This window comes from Ambystoma mexicanum, chromosome 11 (genome assembly GCF_040938575.1).
Source record: "Ambystoma mexicanum isolate Mex_15411 chromosome 11, UKY_AmexF1_1, whole genome shotgun sequence".
NCBI lineage: Eukaryota > Metazoa > Chordata > Amphibia > Caudata > Ambystomatidae > Ambystoma > Ambystoma mexicanum.
In genome coordinates, this window is record NC_090934.1 from 1,026,681,639 (window position 1) to 1,026,706,938 (window position 25,300).

The 25,300-nt window shown below is 47.6% G+C and overlaps 1 protein-coding gene across 5 annotated transcripts in view; it reads right to left on the reverse strand.

Annotated features, from left to right (window-relative positions):
• The window catches only part of DIS3L (DIS3 like exosome 3'-5' exoribonuclease), a 1,101,103-nt gene that overhangs the window by 330,420 nt on the left and 745,383 nt on the right, over window positions 1–25,300 (reverse strand). For all 5 annotated transcript variants that reach the window (XM_069624265.1, XM_069624266.1, XM_069624267.1 and 2 more), the window contains 2 exons: window positions 16,429–16,962; window positions 8,148–8,302 (listed from right to left, as the gene is read on the reverse strand). In XM_069624265.1, the coding sequence (XP_069480366.1) occupies window positions 8,148–8,302; window positions 16,429–16,962 (689 nt within the window). The remainder of the gene's footprint in view (window positions 1–8,147; window positions 8,303–16,428; window positions 16,963–25,300) is intronic.

Below are 25,300 nucleotides of genomic sequence, written 5' to 3' on the forward strand. Positions count from 1 at the left end.
TGTACCAAGTAACTTGGCAGATCGACAGTCGCACAAGGTAGGTTTTCCCACTGTTGGATCCAGTAGAGAATACCCAGGATCTGTGGGTGCTAGGAAGATTCCGGTCCAGGAGTGAGTGCAATCCTTTCCGTAGAAGAAAGGCAGCAGGCACTGATGCAGGTCTCTTCAGAACACCCTGCCAGACCGGGGAAGACCGGTTCCAGCGACAGTCACCGAACACCGATGACAGCAGGCGTCTCTCCAGTCGCAAACAAAAACAGGCTTTCAGGGCAGGATCCCTTGATGCTGGGAAGCTGAAACTTGACAGGAAGGAGACTTGTAGGACAAACTGGCAACCACTAAAGTTCCAGACGAAAACACAGAACAGCAACACTTCTGGCACAATAGATCAATTCAGAGCTGGTCGGTACACCGGGTGGTCCAAAGACGATTCCGAGGGCCCAAGGTTGCAGGAACGGGAGAAGACGTTGAGACTGGTCAACCCCACCAGTACAAGGGTTGAAGCACCGCAGAGGGCCTTCTCATATCATGTAGCTAAGCAAGGCATCACCAGGACAGTTGCAGAAAAGGTCACCAGGCCTCTTCAGGTATTGTCCACAGGTCTTCAGTCGGGTGCCCGGCCACACAAGACACTTGGCTCCAACGCTGATGGCACTGGCATGGTGCAGGAGTCCTCTTCTTATCATGCCAAAAACCAGAACCCTAATTGTAAGTATCTGCACCACTCACTCAGCCAGCAGTGGTCCAATCAGGGACCACTGTGGGTTTCACTCATGCATGCACACCAGACTTTCAAGCACCATGGTTTGTGGACTCGGACCAGACATTCCCACACATTTCTATGTCCAGGCATGCATGGCAGGCATTAGCCCGCGAAAGCCGAAGCTTTCCCAGACAAATGTATGACCATGTTAGGGATTTTCTGACATGAGTAGGCAGGAAGAAGGGCAAGAAAAATATGGCAAAACAACAAGCACAAAACCTTCTGTAATGGCAATTTTAGGACACTAGCCATGTTTAGTAGCTAGACACAGCAAACGTGAATGTACACACTGAAAATATTGCAAACATTGTAAAAATGTAACTGCTGCCACCAGTTTGTCTTTAGGCACATATAAAAGTAACCAAAAATCCCAGTGAAAATGTCTAGGGTGATACAAAAGTATCCCCCAGTGCACTGCATTGTACAATGCTGTGTGCACTGTTAAAACGTTACCCAAACAGGTAAAAAGCAAAAGACTTTCCCAGTACTGATAGTCTGAAGGAATAATCAGTTTACTCATGACAAAATGAGCAAAAGGACCAGGGAAGTGAATCCGAAGGCTGCACTTCTCTGTAAAAAGTCAGGCTAGGTTAAAAAATAAAAGCAAAAGGTTTGAGGGTCCATAGAATATGGAGGGAAAGTTCTCAATTACTTATCTTCTTTTTGTTGTCTAAGTTACTGAAGACATTTCTAAGAACCTATAGGTGACTATGTTCCCTGTGTGGACGCCTGTTCCCACTCTCACTCTCCTAGGAACAGCCTTGACCACTCTACACGCTTACCTTGATTGCATTTGGCCAACCTCTCAAAGTTCTCCTGTTAACTATAACCAGGGTGGCCTCATAAAAACTGTACACTAGGCCACATTCTAGAAATCCATCTTAACAAGTTGGTGCTCAGTGGTGATAAGGTCTACCCCAGTGCTGTTCACTGGTGTATCATAATTCTATTTACACAGAACACAGTTATTTGAAGTTAGTAGTTGGTATAACAGTTGCCTACTCTTTTTTTAAATACGGAAACATTCACCAACTCTATTCTTGCTACACTAAAAGTAAAACATTAGACAAAATGTATTTAGAAGAAGGATTGCCATCTTCTTGTAACTAAGCGGATATGATACAGAAGTTGTTACATCTCCAGGAGTCTAGAAATGTTCCATTGCCTATAAAAAGTCATGAAGTAGATGCTGGGGCAGGTCCTCACAGTAGCAATGGATGTGTGGTAACTGCCACTAGTGAGAATGCACAGGAAGAGGGGTATACACGGTTTCATTGTCCACTTCAGAAGCTGAGGCCTTGTGGGAGTATAAGGGAGAAATGCTCAGGCTCAGACAGAAAGAATTAGATCTCAACACAGCGAAGCTGGAATTTGACAGGGTTGAGAAACAAAAGGTAGGGATCACCAGCAGGACTTGGCCAGACTGCAAGGGTCACAAGTCTCCTTCCTCCAGAGGTTGTTTTGGGGATGAAGGTGTGGAGAGGGCATGAGCATTTTGAATTCTACACAATAAACCAATAGTTCACCATCACACACGCAAGGAGAATGTTTTTAGTGACAGTGTAGAATTGAATTGGTGGCCGTATACCGACAAGTGAATTAGGTGCAAGGAAATGTATTATATTTATTTTGTGTATATAGCGCCTTACACCAAAGCGCTGAACATCTGAACAACATGATACATAAAACAATAACAGTAGAAGCAACATACAATAATGAATCAGTCCAACAAAACAGTGAGAAGAGCAATTAAACTGGAAGGAAGAGGGAGAGCTGAGCAGTAAAACAGAGGGAGAGGGAGGGGTGAGGGGGAGAAGGGGGAGTGACGGGAAGGGCAGAAGGGTGAGAGTGGGGAGGAGGGAGAGAGGAAGGAGATGATCAAGGGAAAAGAGGAAGGAAGTAGGGTGAGCAAGGAGGGGGAAGGGGTTTCATGCGGTGAATGGAGAAGGAAAGATTTAAGTGATGTGCGGAATGAGGAGAAGGAAGGATTAGAGCGGATAGAGAGGGGTAAGGAGTTCAAGTGCAGGGGGGGCAAGGAGCTGGAAGGAACGGAAGCGGGCGGGGGCACAAGGGGCTGGAGGAACGGTGAGAAGGAAGTGGTATGCAGAACGAAGGAAGCGGGAGGGAGTGTAGTAAGAGGAGGGAGGAGAGATAAGGGGGAACAAGACCATGGAGAGATTTAAAGACTAGGCAGAGGAAATGAAATTTAAGTTGAGAGTGAAAGGGGAGCCAGCCAAGGGAGGAAAGGGAAGCAGAGATGGAGTCACGGGAGGAGAGGAGGCAGAGGGTATGGACGGCAGAATGGTAGATAGATTTGAGGGGAGCGAGATGGGAATTAGGTAGTCCCAAGAGTAAGGAGGAGCATTAGAAAAGACGAGAGAAGATAAGGGAGGAGATTAGAAGTTTAGTAGCAAGGAAGGTGAGAGTAGGGCGGACTTTGCTAATGTTAAAGAGGTGATAGCGAAAGGCACGAGAGGTGAGAGAGATCTGGTGGGAAAAAGAGAGAGGAGTCAAAGTGAATTCCTAAATTGCGAGCGTGGGCAGAGATAGGGAGATTAGGAGGAGGAAAGTGAATGAAAGGTGGAGGAGAGGGAGGGAAAGAATAGGACTTCAGTCCTGTCAATGTTGAGAGAAAGCAGGAAGACATCCAGGTTTTTATAGCGGAAAGACAGGATGAGAATTTAAGGTGGAGGTCGAGAGAGAAGGAAGAGAAGGAAAGGAAGAGCTGGGTATTGTCAGCATAGAAATGGTGGGAAATGCCGAACGAGGAGATAACAGGGGCAAGGAGGGAAGTGTAGAGTGAGAAAAGGATAGGGCCAAGCACCGAGCCTTGGGGTACACTGTATTCCAGAGGCTGGGTAGGAGAGGACCGGCCTCCCAGGAAACAGTAAAAGAGCGGGAGGAGAGGTAGGAAGATAGCCAGTTAACAGAGCCTTTGAATCCAAAAGAAGAAAGTGTTGAGAAGAAGGGGGTGATCAACAGTGTCAAAGGCAACAGAGAGGTCAAGAAGAATAAGGAAAGAGGATTGCTTAGAGTGTCGAGCAGAGAGGAGGGAGTTAAGGATGTAGGTGAGGGCCGTTTCTGGAGAATGTTTAGGGCGAAAGCCAGATTGAGAGTGGGGAAGAAGAGAGAGATTGGAAACAAAGGTAGAAAGCTGAGAGTATGCAAGGCACTCGAGAAGCTTAAAGAGGAATGGGAGAAGAGAGATAGGACGGTATTTAGAAGTGAGAAGTGGATCAGCAGAAGGTTGCTTAAAAATTGGAATAATAGTGGCATGCTTGAAAGCCGAGGGCAAGGTAGCAGAGGAAAGGCAGGCGTTGAAGGGGGACGTTAGGTAAGGAATAAGAAGAGGGCAGATCTTAGGGATAAGAAGGGAGGGGAGAGGGTCAGTTGGAGCAGATGAGGGGTGGGCTTTGGAGAGGAGAATGGAGACTTTGGAAGGAGAGACAGGCGAAAAGGTGGACATGCAGGATGAGGGGGGCGGGGAGAAGGGGGAAGAAGTGGAGTTATTGATTTTTTGCTGAAGGGCAAGAATCTTGGAGGAGAAGAAGTTAGCAAAGTTAGAAGGAGAAAGGGTGGAAGAAGTTGAGGGATCAGGGGAAGAAGGGGAGAGAAGACAAGAGAGAGTTTGGAAGAGGCGGCGAGGATGAGACGCTTGTGAGTGGAGAAGGTTAGAATAGTAGGAGCGTTTAGCCGAGGCGAGGCATGAGTCAAAGAGAGTGGTAGGTGAAGTAAGAGGTTTGGTTGGAAAGCGTGGGAGATTTAAGCCAAAGTCTCTAGACGACGGAGATGTCGCATAGAGAGAAGTTGAGGAAAGAGCCAAAGTTGAGAGGGTTTCCGGGTAGGACGGAAGCAGGAAAGGGGATAAAGAAGATCAAGAGAGGAGGAGATAGAGGAGGAAAGAGTGGATAGTGCATCATTGGCCGACAGTGAAGAGAAATCTTGGAGAGAGGGAAGAGAGGAAGAGCACGTGTTGAGAAAGAGGGAGGGATCAAAGTTACGAAGGTCACGACGTGTGAAGATGGAAAGAGAGGGAAAAGTGGAAGGCTGAGGAAGGGGAAATAGGGAGAAGGAGAGTAATGTATGATCAGAGTAGATAGGAAGTGTAGAGACAGAGGAAGAGGGGTAGAAAGAGTTGAAGATAAGGTCAAGAGTACAGCCAGAGGAGTGAGTGGGAGGGAAGAGGTGAAAGGAGGTAGGAGTCAAGGATTGAGAAAAGGGGTGAGAAATGAAGGGGAGAAGGGAGGTGAAGGTTAAAGTCGCTGAGTACAGTGAGAGGAGAGGGGGAGGGAGAGATGAGCGAAAGGAGGTGATCAAGGTCATCGTAGAAGGAAGAAAGAGGGGCGGGGGGACGATAGATGATAAGAAAGGAGATGGGGTGAGGAGAGGAAAAAGATTTGTAAAGAAATTCAAAGGAAGGGAAAGAAGGAAGAGATGGTGAGGAGGTAGAGGAAAGGTGTCTAGGGTGGTAGGAGGAGGCCAATACCTCCGCCGCGGCCAGAGGCGCGAGATATGTGAGAGAAGGAGGACGAGGAGGTGGTTAGGGAAGCGGGGACAGTAGTGTTGTGCGGTGGGATCCAGGTTTCAGTAAGCCAAAGGAAATGAAGGTTGAGACGAAGAAACATGCCTGAAACTGCTGCAGTCTTATTGCAGATGGATCTGGCGTTCCAGAGAGCAATGTTCATGAGGTTGGAGGGTTGGGCCATAGGGGGGTAGAGAAGATTAGGATGGTGAGAGAGGGTAGGTGTAGGACGGGAAGAGTGGGGGAGGGGATTGAAGAGGGGAATGGACATAAGGAGGAGGGAAAGAGTAGGGCTGATAGGTAGGAAGTAGGCAGAGATACAGTGGGCTAGATCAGGAGCAGACAGAGAAGATGGACAGATCCCAAGTAGGGCTGGAAGCGGCGGGGGGGCTCAGTGGCAGGCGGCAAGTAAGGAGCCAGGAAAGGCAAGTTCTAGAGCAGTCTGAATGTTCCTGGGAGAATCGCTCAGATGTAGGAGCGGGTTGAGGTTCGGCAGCAGAGACTGCAGCAGGTGGTAAAGTCACAGTAGAGGAGACAGGCAGGGCATGATTAGGAGCCTTGAGGAAGTTTCAGGCTGAGACCGCGAAGATGAGTAAGCAGGGAGAGGACCAGCAGCAGGGATTGTCCGTCAGGTGGTAGGCAGGTGTGATCCTGGCTGAACCTGTGTGATAGGGAGGCGGCAGGAGGTGCAGCAGCAGGGACTGTGTGGCAGGTGGCAGGGATTTGGTGGCTCCTGCGTGATTTGGAGACAGGAGTAGGTCCCGCGGCAGGGACTGTGAGGCGGGTGGTAAGACGGTGAGTATCAGACAGAACCTGCGTGAAAAGGAGGGGGGAGGAGGTCCAGCAGCAGGGTCTGTGAGGGGGGTGGTAAGAAGGTGAGAACCTGTGTGATAGGGAGGAGGCGCAGCAGCAGGGACTGTGCGGCAGGTGACAGGAAGGGCAGGGAATTGGTGGCACCTGCATGATTTGGAGACGGGAGCAGGCCCCGCAGCAGGGACTGTGAGGCGGGCGGGCAAGAAGGTGAGTACCAGACAGAACCTTTGTGAAAAGGAGTGGGGGAGGAGGTCCAGCAGCAGGGACTGAGGTGGGAGGTAGGCAGGGGGCCGGGCAGGACTCGAAATAATCATCTATCGGTTTTTGTTGCACCAGACGGCCGTCCCCACCTTCATGAAGCAGAATGCGTGGCCACACTACGTGAACCACATGGGTGGTGGTGTCCTTTGGGGAAGGCATGTCCACATCTAGGGGCAGGGGACATGTCGCCCCAAGGCACAAGTTGAACAGCATGGCACACACAATGAATATCTTTGTCACCTTCTCAGAGCTGTACATGAGGGCACCTCCAGCCATGCGGAGGGACACATGTTTAAATAACAGTTGATTGAGGAGGTGTTGCATTAGTACATGGCATGTTCATCTACACTGTGTAGATGATCAGGGTGCATAGTTGAAAATCATGGTTGTGCTTTATTGCGATACTTAAACTTAATTTTCTACAGGGGTTCATGTGCAATTAGTTTGGATACCCCTTTCACCAGGGGCGGACTGGCCTATAGGGAACTCTGAAGATTTCCCGGTGGGCCTCTGCACCCTGGGCCTCTTTTCTGTGGTATTTTCAAATTTTCTCAATGGAAAAGCATTGGGCTTGCTGAAAATGTGTCATATGGGGCCACTTTGAACTTTATTTCCAGGGCCTCTTTTGGTCCCCAGTAATTATTTCCAGGGCCTCTTTGTTCCCAGTCCAGCCCTGCCTTTCACACATCTCACATCTCACATCCACCAGTCGTGCCATCCATACAAGATGACAGGATTAGCAAGGTACATGCATGGCATAGTCGTGTTTTTTGGCTGCTTTTATGTATGGACTGCGAGAGCAGGTACTGCAGCCATGCATTGAGTTTACATTGGATGGTGAACCCCGTTGAGGTGCCATTTACCTCGTCATGCAATTTAGGGATGTCGGATGGCACTTGTACTTACCCAGTAGCCATGTGCTTTGACCTCAGTGTCTCTCCATGTACCCAGCATGTGTCTCAACTGTGTGCTGGTAAGTGCTTGCTGCAAGGAAATGCAGCACTGACACAAGTTTCAGCAGCAGTGATCAGGCCATTTGGATGTTTATCCAGCTCTGTATTTCATCCTGGATCAGGGATATCAGCACTGTGATGGTCTCCCTGTTGAGCCAGTACAGTGGGATGAGCTGGCCATGTGTTGGTGCTCAGGGTGATGGTCAGACTCGGGGAATGGGCGCTTGCCTCCAATGGCGTTCCCCCCCCTCCTCTCTGCATCATGTGCTCTGTGCTGCAGTTGCTGCCTCTGCAGCTCAATGTGGAGCAGGAGGTGCTGCATGACCCAGTTAGTGACTGCTATTGGCAGCATGGTGTTGGGTAGTGTGTTTGGATCAGGTGTGGGCCTTATGTACACTCAAGTGGATTGGGTGCACCTGTGCCTTGATTTCCATCACCTGCATGCATTTAACGCCACATTTTAGTTGGAGGTAACTGCAGTGTGTTTTTGGTGGAATCGACGCATATTTTCAGTGGTATTTTGGCATTATTTCTTCTTGTAATGTGGCTGAAATTCCATTTTGCATCTTGGCAGTAATTCCACTTGCAGATTTAGCGCCCATTTCCATGTACCCCTGATTCGGCAGTGTGGTAAATGTGGCAGCAATTCTGTTACCGCCACTTTTACTGCATACCAACCATCTAGTAGTCCGGGCCAATGTTCAGACACAACTATGTATGTAACACTTCAGGGATCCGATTTTTGGATAATTTGCTATCCGCTCATTCGAGTGTGCAATCAGCTAGCTTTGGTCAAAGTATTACAGTGCATACATATAAACAGTAAATGTCTCACCATAATGGTAGAATTGGTCCTCGGTGCAGGACCCAGTCGAGAAATACTCAGCCACAGACATGGCCTGGGTAGCCATGGAGCGCAGCAGTTTATTCACCAGGGGGTCAGCAGGATCATTGGCATTGTCCAGAGAGTCTGCAAGAGCTTTGTTTGACCTTTGAAGAAAAATATGCATATATCATTCAAACCAGACAGACAACTGTGTATTCAATTTCATTTATAACACATGTCCAAATTCAGCTAACTGCATCCTGCTCCCATCTCATCAGGACCCCTTAGAAGGTATGTGATGCACAAGAACCAGCTTCTGAAAAGCAAACAGGAACTTGCACGTTTCCCAATTAGAGCAAGGGTATAGCATTAATATGCCAACAAGATGTGAACTTCAGAAGCAGAGTACAAAGAATAAACCTCATCTAAATCACTCATTGACCCCAAAGGCCCAATAACCATAACCAAAGAAAGCCCCCAAAGGATGCACAACCACCAGAGAGGCATTTGCAACTGCGAACCCCATACTACGACCAAACCCCAGTGACAGGAAACCCCAGGCAATACAAAACCCAGAGCCTGAGACTCATTTAACACACATAAATACATACATTAATACATTAACCTCTAACCCAAACCCTAAACAGAGGCACAACAATCACAGCAAGGCAGTCACCACTGCTCGTCGGACCACGCCAACTTAAAAGGAAACTGCGAAAGCATCGAAATACACTGATCCAACTGGAGAACAGGAAATAACCGACCTAAGAGGGCACCTGCCCCTGGAAATACACTACAAAAAATCTCAACCAGAAACCGAGGCCATGACCAACAGCCATAGCACAGCGTACACCACTGCACACAACAGCAGAAGGTCCAATCTCTTATTCCAAGTAAAGCAAGACACCCAGGCGGGCACATGCCCCTGGAATACCCTCCTTCCCTTTCTTTCCCCCACCTTCACTTCTTAATGTCTCTACCTGTGCTCGTAACCTGTGATTCCTTCCTTTCCTTCGCTCATCCTCTCAAACACTACTCGCTCCCATCATTTGTTGCGCTCATCTGTTTCTATCTTTTCAGGCCACTAAGCTCCTTATTACTTCTCTACTTTTTTTCCTCACACCAAGTACTGTTCCTCCCTCCTCTTTGATCTTCCTGCCTCCCCAACTTGCTCCTCTCCGTTAGGTCTATAACTCTTCTATCCGGTATGCTATTCTCATTTTCCCCCTGTTCCTTTATTACTTTCTTTCATCAATATCACTGAGCTTTTGATGCATGTAATCCTTTTCACTTTCTCTCCATTGTTTATAATGTCTATTTGTCTATTTACCCTTTATTCTCCCGCTTGTTTAATTCGGTCTCAAAATTACCTTCAAATTACCGTTCCCAGTCTCCCCTTGTGCCTCATCAGGGTTTTGCTCTTTTTCCCCTTCTCACTACAAAGCATTGGAATGTACTTCCCCCTCCACATTTGTTCTTCATCCTCTCTTCACATTTTCCAAACCCAACTCAAAACTCATCTCCCCTCGTCTGTTTTTAATAACTTTCACCTCTTCCTTTTTCTATCAATGCTTTAAAGAATTATTAATTTCTTCTTTTATTGTACCGTTTTCTTTATTATGTTCAGCACTTTGGTGAACGGCTTAATAAATCCAAATAAAAAAAGCTATGTGGTTTGTTAAATAAGCACACTCTGTATATTGCCCCAAATTAAAATGTAAAAATTATTGTCTTGTTGTGCTAAATGTAAGAGATAGGGGGCCTAAGACTTATCAGATAAAAGGAAAAACGTAGGTTGGGAAAAGCCAGGTATCGAACCCTTTTCTTAAAAGCAGTTCACCTAGGGCGCTGTTGCGCACAGAAGAAGATGGCCGCTTCTGTGTGAGCTCCGGAGTGAACCAGGGCCGAACTCCAAATATATCCGTACAACGGGTCCGGTTACACCCGTGCGACGCACGGAGGGTGCGGTGGTGACTGGGCTACCCGGAGGTGAAATTCCGGGCGGAACGCTGGCTGCTATCCTGAGTTATCGCGGCTCTCGAGTGTGCCCGCGCCCGGGGCCTATACTCAGGCCGCCTCGAAGAGGGGAGGAGCCCGGGAGAAAGCGAGCGCAATCCGCGGCCTGCTCGCGGAGGAACCTTCATTACTGGCCTCTCCCCACCGCGCTGCTTAGCCCCCCGCCATACCGGATACTGTGGCTCCCTCTCGGCCCCTCGGCTTCACCCCACCGCCCATCGACTGCTGCGGCTGAACACGGGAACCTTGCCTGCCTGGAGGGGGCCGACTGCTACATTTCCTGGCGGCTAACCGGGCCCCCGACGGCCCTCGATCCAGAGGCTTGAGGCCTCCTCTCCGGCACCGTCTCTTGACCCCCCTCCCGTGGCTCGACAACGCACAACCTGAACATCTGGGGCCCAAAATCAGTCCGCCGGGGGTTGCCGAGGAGGGACGACACTCGACCACGCGACGACGTGAGCCCGGGGGACATCGACCCTGCGCAACCGGTGGCACCGGGGACGCTTGTCAGGCCTCTCGCTCGGCGGATGTGCTGAGGACCGTGGCGGCCTGGGGCGATCAGTCCATACAAATAACAGCGGATAATGCCCAAGAGCATAGGATCCAAGAAGACCAGGGGGGCCATCGACAAGTACACCACAAATATCCAGAAGGAAACCATCTCGCAGATGGAGACTCCGGCGCTCACCCCAGATCAACAAACGACACCGCAAGCCCAGATGGATCCCCAAGCGGTGTTTCTTGCTATGCAGCAAGGGTTCGGTGCCCTGAACGACAAACTCGACGGGATCACCGCAAATGTGGCATCCATTAAGGCTAAACTGGATAAGACTACGACGCGCATAACCGAAGCGGAAACCAGAATATCAGGCGCGGAAGATGCGCTCGAAAACCTGAAAAGCACGGTGTCCACAATGGCGATTGAACTGGGAACTGTTAAATCTAAATGCGAGGAATTGGAGGCGAGATCAAGACGCAACAACATCCGTATTGTAGGTGTGCCTGAAGATGCGAAGAAGGGCTCCATGGAGAAGGGAGTTGAGGCCCTCCTCCGCGACCTGCTGGGCGACCCAGGATGGTCCCCCATGTTCCTAATAGAGCGGGCACACAGATCTATGGCTCCAAAGCCGAAACCCGGTGCGTACCCGAGACCAATAATCGCACGTGTGCTTAACTACAGAGACAGGGACTTGATACTACGTACGGCAAGAGAGAAGCAGGAGCTGAGATGGAAGGCTAGCATGATACGGATCTTCCCTGACTTTACACTGGCGGTGCAACAAGAAAGGTAACAATTCACGGGTGTCAAGAAACTGCTACGTGAGCGACAGGTCCAATATGCAATGCTCTACCCGGCGAGACTGAAGATCCTGTACAAGAACAAAGTCCATTTCTTCACCTTCCCTGAGGAGGCCGCCAATTTTGTGGAGACGCACATCCCTGCGGATGTGGAGAGCGCCGAGGACGCTAATCAAGAATGACTTCTCTGGGGAGGACCCGGAGAGGTGCGGCATTGCATGCCCGCTCCACTTATTTCAACAGTTCCCTCCGGAGGGGGACATTCATTAAGGTGGGAAATCATTGTCTACGGTTTGTGCTACGTGGGGACTTTCCTTGCCGCCATTAATATGTGTGAGAGTAATGCCGGATCCGATTAAGTGTTTTCAAGTTTGAAAGAGCATAGGCCCTGGGGATCTCTGCAGGCCCCCCAATTGCAGGTGCATATGCTAAAAGTTAGTGGGGGGGAGGGGGTTTCTTTATGCACAGTAGAAGTTCGGGGTGCTGTGAGGGTGGGGGGAGGTGGGATCGGGATGGAATTGGGGATGTGTTACTGTTATGGGGAGAAAGTTAAAAGCACGAGGTTACAACATACTTGCACAACTGGGAATTATATGAGACACTCTTCTGCAGACTCACAATGCATTCACATTGAATGGGATGGCTGGAATGATCTCTGAGAATATCAGATTCATGAGTTGGAATGTTCGGGGCCTGGGTTCTAAGGTTAAGAAAAGGAAAATCATGGCCTACATTAACAGACATGCCCCACAAATCCTATTCTTACAGGAGACACACATTGGCCCGCAACACGGGGAACAACTGGCGCCGAAGTGGGGAACCCACCAATACTTCACAACCTACTCGAATAGGGCCAGGGGAGTAGCAATACTGTTACACAGAACCCTCCGATTTACGTGCAAGGAGGTGAGGTGCGATCGGGGGGGCAGGTATGTCTTGGTACATGGCAATTTGCAAGATAGAGAGGTGGTTCTCCTCAATATCTACGGTCCCAACCTGGATGACCCGGTGTTTTACACCGAACTTTTCGGGATGTTGGCCCACTATCCAACTGCCCACCTGATCTGCGGGGGGGACTTCAATACCATTTTGAATGTAGACATGGATCGCACCTCAACACAGGTGAGAACTTTAACTAAGGCCGCCCAAGCGATAATGGCTCATATGGCAGACCTGGGACTAAAAGATGCATGGAGGACATTACACCCATCCGAGAGGGGATACACCTATTACTCCACGGTGCACGACATGCATTCCAGGATAGACATGTGGCTACTGGACAACGCGGTGTTGGCCTGGGTATTCGCAGCACAGATACTGCCCAGGACGTACTCTGACCACTCACCGATAGTGCTGGACCTCCGACTACCGGGCGAAGCAGTGAATAGACCTCCTTGGAGGTTCAAACCTGCAGCGCTGCGTGACCTGGTCTATAGGAACATGCTGGAACAGCACATACAGGAGTATTTTGCATTTAATGATAACTCTGTGTCTCGCCAGGCGACTTTGTGGCAAGCATTCAAGGTGTGTATTAGAGGCGCCTCTATATCGAGTGAGAGTGGCATCCTCAAAGATATAAGGAATAGGATGCAACGCCTTGAAACACAAATAGCTGCTACACAATCACAATATGAGCTTCAACCGACACCTCAGTTAGCCTTAGACCTAAAAAACACATTGGACGAATTCAATGAGGCTGCTGATCAAGAGATCCGCTACTTCGACAGACCGGCGGCCGCTCGCCGCTATGGTGAGAGCGAACGTCCGGGGAGGTTGTTGGCTAGAGCAGTGAGGGGGGAGAGGGGACCGACCGACATTTCATGTATAACAACGGCGGAGGGCACGGTCACTACAGATCAGGGCAGTATACGCTCCACGTTTCATAAATTCTACGAGGAGCTATATTCACCCCAGTCAGACGCCACTGAAGGTGAGATCGAGCAGTATCTCTCCCGTATCCCGACGACCCTGCTGGCTGCAAACACGAGAGAGGTATTGGAAACCCCGATAACTGAGGCGGAGGTGATAGGGGCCATCGAAGCTCTCCCGAATGGGAAGGCCCCGGGTACAGATGGCCTAAGCGCAGAATTTTATAAAGAATTTAAGCTCCTTCTGGCACCCAGGTTACTGGCTATGTGGACCGAGGCTCTGGAGGGAGGGGAGCTCCCAGCGACCACAAGGGAAGCGGTGATAACACTGTTGCTTAAGACTGGTAAACCCCCAGAGGACTGCGGGTCTTATAGACCTCTATCGCTAATCAATACAGATGCCAAATTGTTAGCAAAGATACTGGCCACAAGACTGACACCGTGGATGCCATTCATGGTCCACGAAGATCAGGCCGGTTTCATCCCCGGCAGGTCAGCAGCCACTAATATTAGGAGATGCCATGAGATCCTAACTACGACCCCCCCAGATCAGCAGGCGATAGCAGTATCGCTGGATATGCGCAAAGCATTCGACACGGTGTCCTGGCCATTCCTGTTTGGGGTATTGCGAAATTATGGATTTGGCCCGAACTTCCCGAGATGGGTAAAGTTACTTTAAACGTCCCCACAGGCCAGGATTAGAATTAACGGCACCCTAACAGAGCAGTTTGAGCTCCGGGGGGGCACGAGACAAGGTTGCCCGCTCTCACCATTGTTGTTTGCCCTGATAATTGAACCAATAGCAGACGTACTCAGGGCTCTCGCCGGCACCTATGGGCTAAAAATAGGGGCAACAATGCACATCATAAACCTGTATGCAGATGACATTCTGCTATACTTGAGAGATCCAGACAGAACACTAGGGAGGGTCCTTGCGGTGGTGGAGCGGTTTGGTGGACTCTCGGGACTCAGACTTAACACTAATAAATCAGAAGTGTTCCCTATCACAGGGGCTACGGATAAGCCACGGGACCTGCATGGGCTGCAGTGGTGCCCGACGCATGTTCTATATCTGGGAGCATGGATTGCTCGGAATGCTCAGCTATCTCGAGCATTGAACTACAACCTGCTTGTGGACTCGTTGTGCCCGAAACTAAAGCGCTGGGGGGCCCTCCCTGTATCCATGATGGGTAGGATTGCACTGGTGAAAATGATAATCCTTCCTAAGCTATTTTACCTATTTAGCACGGTGCCGGTGTGGCCCGGGCGTGCTTTATTTTCTAGAATGGCGGGCGCGTGCTCCTCATTTGTGTGGGATGGCCATCCGAGAGTGGGCTGGGGGACACTTACAAACGACTACATGGACGGCGGCTTGATGGCCCCAGACTTTGAACTCTACTACCTAAGCGCGCAGGCACAACATGCGAATCAATGGGCGACGACGTTTATCAACCCAGCAGGCCCAGTACCTAACCAACTGGAAAAAGAGGCCACACTAGCACTCCACCAAATTACACGGTCTGGTGCTAAGCACTATAACTCCCTGAGACCTTCTAAAGTGGTGATCACCGCGTGGTCCAGGATTGTTGAAATGTACAATACTGAAAGGATATATCACCCTAGTATGCCGCTCTGGGGTAGGCCGCAGACTCCTTTTAATTTAGAGGGAGAGACGGCCCGCCACTGGTCTGCTAAGGGCATAACACAATGGGGGCAAATATTTGTAGACGGGCAGTTCATACGATGGGAGGATATCAGGGAGGAGGTGGGTAACACACCTACGGCTAGGCGACAATACACTGGTCTACGGGCAGCTACACAGAATACATGGCCAACCTTCCCTGATGAACCCCCAGTCAACATGGGACTGGGATACATGTTTATGGGGGGACGCCAAAAAATAACAGCTTCCACACTGTATAAGACCATACTTCACACACGCCCACAAGAGCAGCGTACGGCAAGGACCAAATGGGAACAGGACCTTGGAGAGGAGGTGGGGGAAGAAGAGTGGTCTCAATACTGTGCACTTGTGAAACAGATATCCTGCAATTCCAAATACAGGCTAATCCACTATAAAATTCTTCAGAGAACACATTACACTCCAGTGAAACTCAAACGCATATACCCAACCATGACAGGGGAATGCCCGAGATGCCATGCGGACAATGCTGGCATTTATCACATGCTTTGGGGGTGTGGTGCACTGAGGGGATACTGGGAAGCCGTATGTCAGACGATAGACGAGATGGCTGACCACCCGCTAGAGTGGACTCCACGGTTATGCCTGTTGGGGTCAATTGAAAAAATAAGCCCGAGTTGGCGAAAGCTTCTGAATGTGAGTCTGCTCCTCGCCAAAAGGGCGATCCTCCTCAGATGGAAGAATGCGCACTCCCCTACTAAGGCGGACTGGGAAAGGGACATGGCATGGGCGAACGACATGGAGGAACTGTATATCGATACTGTGCTCCCAGCCTCGCGCCCGAAAAACATTTGGGGCAGGTACAAACAGTATCTCGCCGAGAAAAGCGAACCTGAACAGCTTGATGCTGTAATGTGATTAATATTGTAAAATGTAATGTCTATAATTATGATGTCTCTGTAACCAAGTGAAAGTAGTGACCAAGTGCAATAAAAATAAAAGTTAAAAAAAAAAAAAAGCAGTTCACCTTTTATTTTTCATTACCACAACCAGACTATTTATCCGCCTACACGGTTCTTCCTGGATCTAGTTGTGTACGGACATAATGCCCAAGTGTCTTAATTAAAGATTAGTGAAGGAATCTACTGATCATAAAATAGGTGAACTTCTGTTTAGAGATCGAATTGTGATTGCAAACCCATACTCAAATCTTAGAGCTAAACTAGCACTGCCAAACAGACCTCTACCCAAAAACAATGCAAGACACCTTAATTAAAACCCCAAATTCCAACCCAAAAAAGGTAGAAAACCTCAACTCTAACTCAATAACTAAACTGGATTTCAGGTCTAAATCCCTTAGCTAACATGAAGTATTGCTTTATCACCCAGAAGGAAAAAGGACCAATTATAAGCATTGCAAAACTGAGGCTGATATTGAAAAAAAAAACAATTTCTATCAACGTACCGTGTGTCAATATTGAATCCTTTAGCCCTGGCACACTCTCTGAGTGCCTCAAAGAAGTCCTGGCAAGGCGGTGGATGAAGGCGTAGCAAGGCCTGGTGTGGAAAGTTCTGCCAGATCTTCTTTGCCACCCAGTGGTTGGCAAGAATCATGCACTCTGCAATGGTTTCATGCACCTCCAGTGGTTGCCTGGGGACGAGATCATCTATGTTTTTCTTGTCATCCAGTTGGACCCGCACCTCCACACCTTCCAGCTCAAGTGCCCCACCGATGTCCCGCTTTGCCCGGACTTGCCTAGCTAAGTCTGTCAATCTCTGGATAGCCACACGGAGCTCCTCCAGCCTCGGATTTCTGGAACTGTCACCCAAGTGCATAAGTTCTGGTATCTCATTTATGACAGATGGGTCCCCATCCAAGAGCCGCTGAGCTGCTTCATAGAAGAGTTTGTAAGCAGATCGAATTATTGTTCGGCCATACCACACTTTTTTGATCTCGTAGCTGACCCTATCCATCTCCCACATGACGCTCACTGCATACCTGAATCAAAAACAAAAAAAAGAGGAAAAGCCACAATAAGTTCTTTAAGACCACTGCAGCACCAGCAAAAGGATTTGGCGTCTGGAACAGGAAGGGAGGAAAGATTGAAAATGCCTTAAAAAAGGTTCTTCTCACACCAAAAGCAGTACATGTGTCTTGCAACACAAGATTTTAAAACACTGCCACATTAATAATCTGATAAAACATAAATTCACTAATTCGACAGCAAAATAAAAAGACCACTATAAAACAATAAGTAGTTCCACTATTAGTAACAAACGCAGAAACCTACCTCTCTGGTTGTATTAAGTGAAACCATTTCTTTCTACCACCATGTAAAATGTGCAGCGACATCTTCCAGCACCTTGTAATGGGAAGGGAGTTCAAAGGCCTACCCTTTCACAGTTTGTGTGCTAGACCTTCTCTTGTTGTGTAATAAAGGCAGGGAGCTCCATGGCATAAGAACAAGATCACATAGCCTCCCCGTGTGTTTACATGCAGAATGCGTCCGAGAGATGGCCCCACATAGTGTGGTTAATGCAAGGACCATCCTCCCATGCATGTGTCCAAAGCATCTTACAGCTATGAAACAAATACTGCCTCCATCTGCGTAAAATGTTCAAAGACAACTTCACCATGAGTATATGCGAAGACCTACTCCTCCCACTGTAAAACACACACAATGGCCCCTAATTGCTCACTATGATGGGTGCAGAATATTTCTCCTCGCAGTGCATCCAATAAAAGGAGGCCGTTCCTGCTCATATCCAATAAGTGCTGCTAATTCCACCAACTAGGTAATAAACACTGCAAAGTCCCGACTCTGTAACAAGAGCAAGGATCTTCTCCTTCCTTTACACAATCAGAGAAAGAACCTCTTCCTCACACAGTGTCCTGAACAAAAATGATTCCACTCTAGAAAATGTACCAGCAGCTCACATTTTATAGGCAAGAACGGTTTCCATTATGTATTAAGTCACAGGACCTTCGCCAGTGCAGTATGAGAAGAGCAAGACCCTGTTTCATTGCTTAGTTTCCTCAGAAAATCTGCACCCAGAACAAGATGCATCTATTGTATAGAAAAGTATTTTGTGTAGAATGTGTGTAGGACCTGCTTACCTGTGCATCTAGCTTTCCCATTGTTATGCCAGACAGTAAATACAGGCCGACAAAGGGTGCTGCTGTTCCCGCTACCCACCCCCTCCCTTGCTTGGGAGCTGCATTTTTCTCAGGAAGCCACACCTACGTGCACTAACGAGAGGAAGAGGTGGTGGTTAAAAACATCTGCAGGTCACCCTTGTGGCGAAGCCTGCTGCCGGCAAAGAGTGCTACTGTTCCCGCAATCCATGAGGCTCAGGGGTCCTAAGGGGCTCTTCATTATTCCTTCATTGCAACCCCTGTGTCCACAACGAAGTTTGAAGCTCGAAGTTTGTAAAGAGTTATGAGGCATTGCCGAAATAAGGTAAATGCTGCGACTGCTGAGTTGAACTGTGATACTGGAGCCGACGCTTGGAATGCTGCAAATGCTCTGAACTTCGCTGATGGTTGTGCACAAGAACAGGGGTGGCTAGCAGGGGTCACAACTATTTTATTGATGTGTCAAATATAAGCTGATCTGGACTTACACGGCACACCATTTAGTGACTTGTGCCCTTAAACCGAGAAAGTTACCTTTTGCCCCGCTTTGTATCGGCGTGTGAGCATTGCTACACCATATTGACTTTGAAGTGTGAGAAAGAGAGGGGGAAGAGTCGGACTATGGTTGCCTCGCAAGCCAGTCGAGCATGCCTCTCTCCCACCTAGTTCTCGGATTTAATTAGCATTGCGATTAATGCTGGCCTAAGTGACTGCTGGGAGTTTTTTTTCTCCATTTTCGACAGTTTTAGGTTGTTTATGCTGCTTATTTTGTTTATTCAAATCACACGTTCTTTTGTGTTTTAACATGGTGAAAAGGAAAGCTGAGAGCGCTGCATGGGGGGCGACCAGAGTAACGGGTACCGGTAAACCGATCTAGAAGGCAGTAGGGTAATCGGCTCACTAGAGAATAACATCTCCGCTTTAAAGGAGGTAATTGTCAATAGGATTGAGGACTACTTTGGGGGCCTTATGGGTGAACTCAGAGAACCTAAGGGGTTGTTTGACTCTTTGGCAAATAATTATAGCCACTCTAGCTATCTGGCCTCCACCAAGCCTCCTCCCAAAGCTGTGGCCCCCTCACAGACTCTCCCGTATGGCCCAAACCTTGTTGCTAGGCAATCAAGTGTTCCACATGATGCAGAAACTGGTAGCAAATCCCAGAGTGGTAAACTGCCCCCGTTCCTTTGTCTCAATTGGGGGAAGAGGAAACTATACCAGTACATATAGAACTCCGCAATGTCCCCCCACCCTTAGCAGGACAAAACCTAATTAAAATAGGTGGGCCTCTTGGACCGTTTGGTCTCCATGGATACAATAGAATAAAATAGGGTGAGGGGACAAATCAGAGGCCCCAGTTTTGTGATGGTCAATGTGCCCAACCTTGCCCCCAACGTCCCTGAGAACCTCAAAGCCCTGAAGAACAAGTGTATTCTTGGATTTGCAATATAAAGGTCAGTTTCTCGGTTATAAGGGATGATATTGTCTATTGTGTTGGGGGGGGGCAATTCCTAACTCAGGTTTTGATTACATTAAGGCGTTTTTTTGTGTCGCGGGAGTTGTTGAAAGGCCTCCTTTCCATTAATTTTAGGACTTATCCCCGGGAGAAGGTCATAATCGGTATAACATCTGGTAAATCCTTGAAAATCCTACTTGCCGCTTCAGCCCAATCAAATACTGTGTGAACGGAGGATAGCAAAGGGGCAACGCGCTAGTCTTGGAAGCAAGAGGTTTGAATCCCAGACCGGTGCTTAGAAACCAAACTCCGGTATGTCATTAGGCGTGCTATAAAAAAACAAATAAAATCAAAATAAAATACTGGAAACAGTAGGCTAGTTGGTAATCATATCTTTGCGCCCGAGTCAAACCCCCCCGCCCACCCCGAGTCCTCCGCACACCCTGTAGGTAGCGTTATTAGACCTGCTTAGCCACCGGTTGACATGCATTCTAACTATACTGTGATGATAGGGGATTTTAACCTACAGTTGGAACCCACTAAGGATGTTATTGGACTGTGGGATGATCAGGTTGAGGCCTGTGACATTCCGTCCCTTAATGCTACTCCTCACAGTTATGAGCACCTCCTTACTCTCGAGTCTATGTGTATTTTATTCAATCTGAACTCAAGGGCTTGCAATGGCCGTTTTACCAAAAATCAACCTGCCAACAAGACCTTTCACAGGACAAATGGGAGTTCACTGATTGATTACCTACACATTTCTGGGAAAGATTGGGCCAGGATTGCCGATTTTCACTATGCCCTAAGAGCTGAATTTCGGGGAAACAACAAGGGGGAGGAAGGCGCTACGGTGCACCCTATTGTCGGCCGTTGGAATTAACCGTTCATGACCGCAAAGCGGTTAGATGGGTTAACTTGTTGAAACAGGGCACTAAACACGTTATCTATGCATCCATTTTACACATTAGTGCAATCTGCAACTTGGACTGCAGTGATGAAATCATACTGAAAGAATTCTGCAGCTCACAAAGAACTTACTTAGCTCTTCACATCTCACTCCCTACTCAAGAAGTAAAGAAACATTTTCTGTCTAGAGTAAATTGGTATGAGGCTTGTCACAGTGCTAAAAGAGTAAAGAAACATTCTCTGTCTAGAGTAAATTGGTATGAGGCTTGCCACAGTGCTAAAAGAGATATTGTGTCATGTGCAAGTAACCCATTGGGGGTGGACAAAATAAGATCAAAATATAAAGAGTACACAGTGAAAAAGAAAAAAGAGTTCGCCCTTGAGCAGTGGACCAAGCTTCAGAGGGCTTTACAATCGGATGACATCTGTTCCTTTTGAAAATTGATATCGGATGACTATCTGAAAGGGGACAGGGCCATGAAATGTAGTATCGGTGAGATTGAATGGCAAACCCATTTCTCAAATCTTTATCTAGATAATGTCTTCCTTCCTCTGATTTCCACGGTCCACAGACCACCTTCGCCCACTTCTTTTTCATACACTGTAAATGAAGTGGCGGCTACCCTTAATTTATTGAAAAATCTCAAGGCACCTGGGTATGGGCTAGGAAGAGAGCAGACCCAGGAGTTCGGGGTAAATGCTGGTGTTAGACAGGGATGTGTCCAGGCTCCCATCTTATTCAATATCTGTGCAGAAAATCATAGACGCATTGACGAGTGGGTGCCAGGACGTCCCAAAGAAGGCTTCTGACAAATACTCTGCACTCTTATGCGGAGGACGCTGTGATTTTGGCTACCACCCCACAAGGTTTGAGGCATGCTTTGTCTATAAATGGACACAGTTGCACTTGCCTTTGAACTTCGCCAAGTGCAAAGTCATGGTCTTTAAACCTCGGCACATTAAAGCGAAATCACGAAGACTGAATGTGTGTTATACCACTATAGATTTAGTTATCCCACTTCGATTATCTGGGTGTCCACTTAGAGGAAACGGTTGGAGGGCCCAGGTTGCCAAATCGGCGCCCTCATTAGGTAAATACTGTGGTGGTATTCTGTCATTCTTTGCCAACCATGGCCCAGGTGCAATTTCCCCCGCACTGAACTTATTTAGAAAAACAAGCAATACCAGCATTAATTTATGGTTCTGAATTGTGGCATTTTGCTAACACTGCCAAATTGAGCACCTGTGAAAATAAATTTCTAAAGAAACTGTTGCTTCTGCCTGTTTCACCCCCCTCAGCCCTGGTAAACCTGGAACTCGATAACACCAGAGTAGTGGCGCAGGTCTCATTCAAGCCATTTTTGAAAAAATTGGGCCAGAGTTTGGAATGGTCAAGATTAAGGAAAATATAGGGATGCTTTGTTCCAGGCTAAGAGTCTACAGAGGGGAATGGTCCCTAATTGGCTACGCTGCTACAAGACATGTCTTTTCAAACGGGACATGACTGAAATATGCAATAACCCCCATGGTCTTTTGGGCCGGGATATAAGCACCCTAACAATTAAAGCAAAAATAAAGTATGAGCATTTGATAGCTGATACCACAAAGCTGAAACCTGGCCCAGAATATCTTGAATCTAGGGTGGAGGTAGGGTTTAAAACCTACTTGGATATAATCTCACCACCTTTTGAGAAATCTCTCTATATATGATTTAGGCTTGGATCTTTGCCAGTAGATGTCACATTATCACTATTTACTTGATATACCGACCACCAGGCCCCCTAGGTTCCTTTGAGGAAGACCTCATGAACTTACTATCTGACAACTTAGAAAAATCATCACAATGCCTCCTTTTAGGAGACTTCAACCTCGGATTCAGTGATCCACTAGACCCTAACGCTATACAGATTAACAACTCCCTTGAGGAACTAGGATTCTCCCAAAAGATTACAGAACCTACTCAGATTAAAGGAAGGACCCTTGATTGGGTTGCCAAACACAATTGCCCAACCACTATCACTTCTAGAATGCCTCAGCCTTGGTCCGACCACTACCTGATATCCTTCACGCTAGAAGCCACACCTCCTGCGAATACTAGTATAGCACCTGCTGTTCCTACTAGAAACAAAAGAAATATTACTCCTGAACATCTTATCCCCCTCATCCTTCCTACACTGATTTCTATCTCAGACCAGACCGACCCATCTACTATGGTAGAAATGTACAACAAAGTGATGCTCACATCTTTAGATGTCATTGCACCATTGAAGGTTAGAAAGAGCAAACATCGCCAATACCTAAACACTTGGTTTATGCCTCACCTGAAAGCAATCAGACAAGAGAAACATCTAAGTGAAATAATCTGGACATCAGACCCCTCAGACCTCAACAAAAATAACCTGAAAAACTAGCCACCCTCTACAAAATTGAAATTATCCTAGCCAAACAAACTTCCTACAACTCCCGAATCTCCCAAGCCAAATCAAATACCAAAGAATTGTTTGCCATCCTTAAAGAGGTAGAATCTCCCATTCAAGCTCCCGACTCCTGTCTTAAGGACAAAAATTGGTGCACGAATATACAAAATGCCCTGGCCAACAAGATAACTCTCCAGGTGAAGATTAACAATAAAAAAAGATACCTTTATTGCCTCTAAGACTGGCATCAATGCTCCTACTCGCAAGACTGTCACGAACATCATAACACCACCCCAGACCACTCAGACCCCACCCACACTTCTGACCCCCCGTTTCCACTTTAATAAAGTTTCTATTAAAGAAGTCGAAAAAGTTATCCTCACCCTCAAACTGTCCAATTGTCATGGTGACTCATGCCCAGCCCAAAATCATAAAAGACGCTGCCCGTGAACTCTCCCCATTCATCACTAAACTTATAAACGCCTCATTCACATCAGGCCACATAACTAGCAACCTAAAACATTCCTGGGTCCTCCCTCTCCTTAAAAAACAAACCCTCGACCCTTTCATCCCCACTAACTACCGCCCCATAACCACAGTGCCATTCCTACTGAAAATCTCAGATAAAGTAGCATATCTACAAATCCAGCATCATCTGGAACAAAACCACCTCCTAGGAGTGCGTCAGTCTGGCTTCAGACCTCAGCATGGCACTGAGACTGCACTCATAGACCTCAAGGCACAAATGGACACACAGAGACAAAGGTAAAACGGCACTCTTGCTACACCTCGACCTCTCAGCCGCGTTGGTAGACCACTCTATACTCTGCAACCACCTGGTCTCCGCAGCCCGCTTCTCTCAGTAGGCAGTCACCTGGATCCAGTCCTTCCTTTATAATAGGACAATGCGAGTCTTCTCTCCTCTAGCAGCTGCAGACCCCGCGCCCATATCATGCGGTGTACCCCAAGGCTCCTGCGTATCTCCTACCCTGTACATCATCTTCACAAAGCCCCTTTTCAATGATCTAGGTATCACCTACACGAATGATGCCGATGATACACAGATCCTCATCCCGTTGACGGGAGAGTATGACCAGGATATGGCCTTTGTGAACAGAGTTTACCTCATCATCCGGGCATGGATGGCCTCTCACGGTCTATGCCTGAATGATGACAAAACAGAACTCATTCTAGGTACCCCATCCATCATCAAAAAACTAGGTCCCAACTATGCATCCCTCATAATTGACAACAATAAAATTACTGTGGCTAAGGTAGTTAAAACTCTTGGCTTCTACATAGACTCTATGCTTACCTTTGGTAAGCAAGTAAACGCTATGGCCTCAGCTACCTCCTACACCTGCAAGCTGATCAGGGCAGCCAAGCCCTTCCTCTCACCCGACAACTGCATTAATTTAGCGAGAGCCCTAATCTTATCCAAATTGGATTATTGTAATGCCCTATATATAGGCAGCAACAAACGCATTACGTCCAAAATTCAGATTCTCCAAAATAATGCCCCGAGAGCTGCCCTAAGTCTCCCCAAAAATGCCCATATTTCTGACCTCAGGCGATCAGTTAATTGGCTCTCTACAAAAGACAACATCCTCCTCAAAACTGCATCTTTGACACACAAATGTCTTAACCAAGCAGCCCCACAATACCTCACAGCCAGATTCACTAGACAAACAGCTTCTCGTCCCCTAAGAAAAACCAGCTCTAACCTACTATTAGTACCCAGATTTAAGCTTACTAAATCTGGTGGGAGTAGCTTCCCTGTCAAAGCTGCACAACATTGGAATTCCCTCCCCCCTGCCTTAAGGGAAGATCTACCTTACAATTCAGATCTAGTCTCATTCACTGGCCAAATGAACATGACGTTTGACCCTACCTGACCTGCAATAATCCTAGTATTTATTGTACATATGCGACTTCACTGGTTTTTGTTTTATGTATGTGCCTCATACTTATTCTTGGTTCTTACTGTATATACCTATTATTATTTGACTTTCCTGTTGTTCATGCATACAGCATTGTAACCTTAGCTGTACTCATTCTTGTGCTCTATGTAACTTAAGCTTAACAACCCTCTTTATGCCTTCGCGGACGAATACCTCCGGGTCAGGTGCGCAATATAAATAATAAAAACAAAAAAACAAACAAACAAAGCTGCTCATGTCATGGCAGGGCCCGCAAACCGACTTGTGTCCTATGTGTGGATAGTTGAATGAAAGCACATTTCACTTTTTGTTAATATGTAATAGGACCAACTACTTGATGCATATATTTGAGACCTATCATTAATAACACTTGTATTTGTCAGCTAATCCCTTCTATGCAATTCTTATGTCAATGTTTGCCCTCCCTCCCACATGTTGTCTTCAGAACCACTCGTTACATCCAAAGGGCTTGGCTTCCGAGA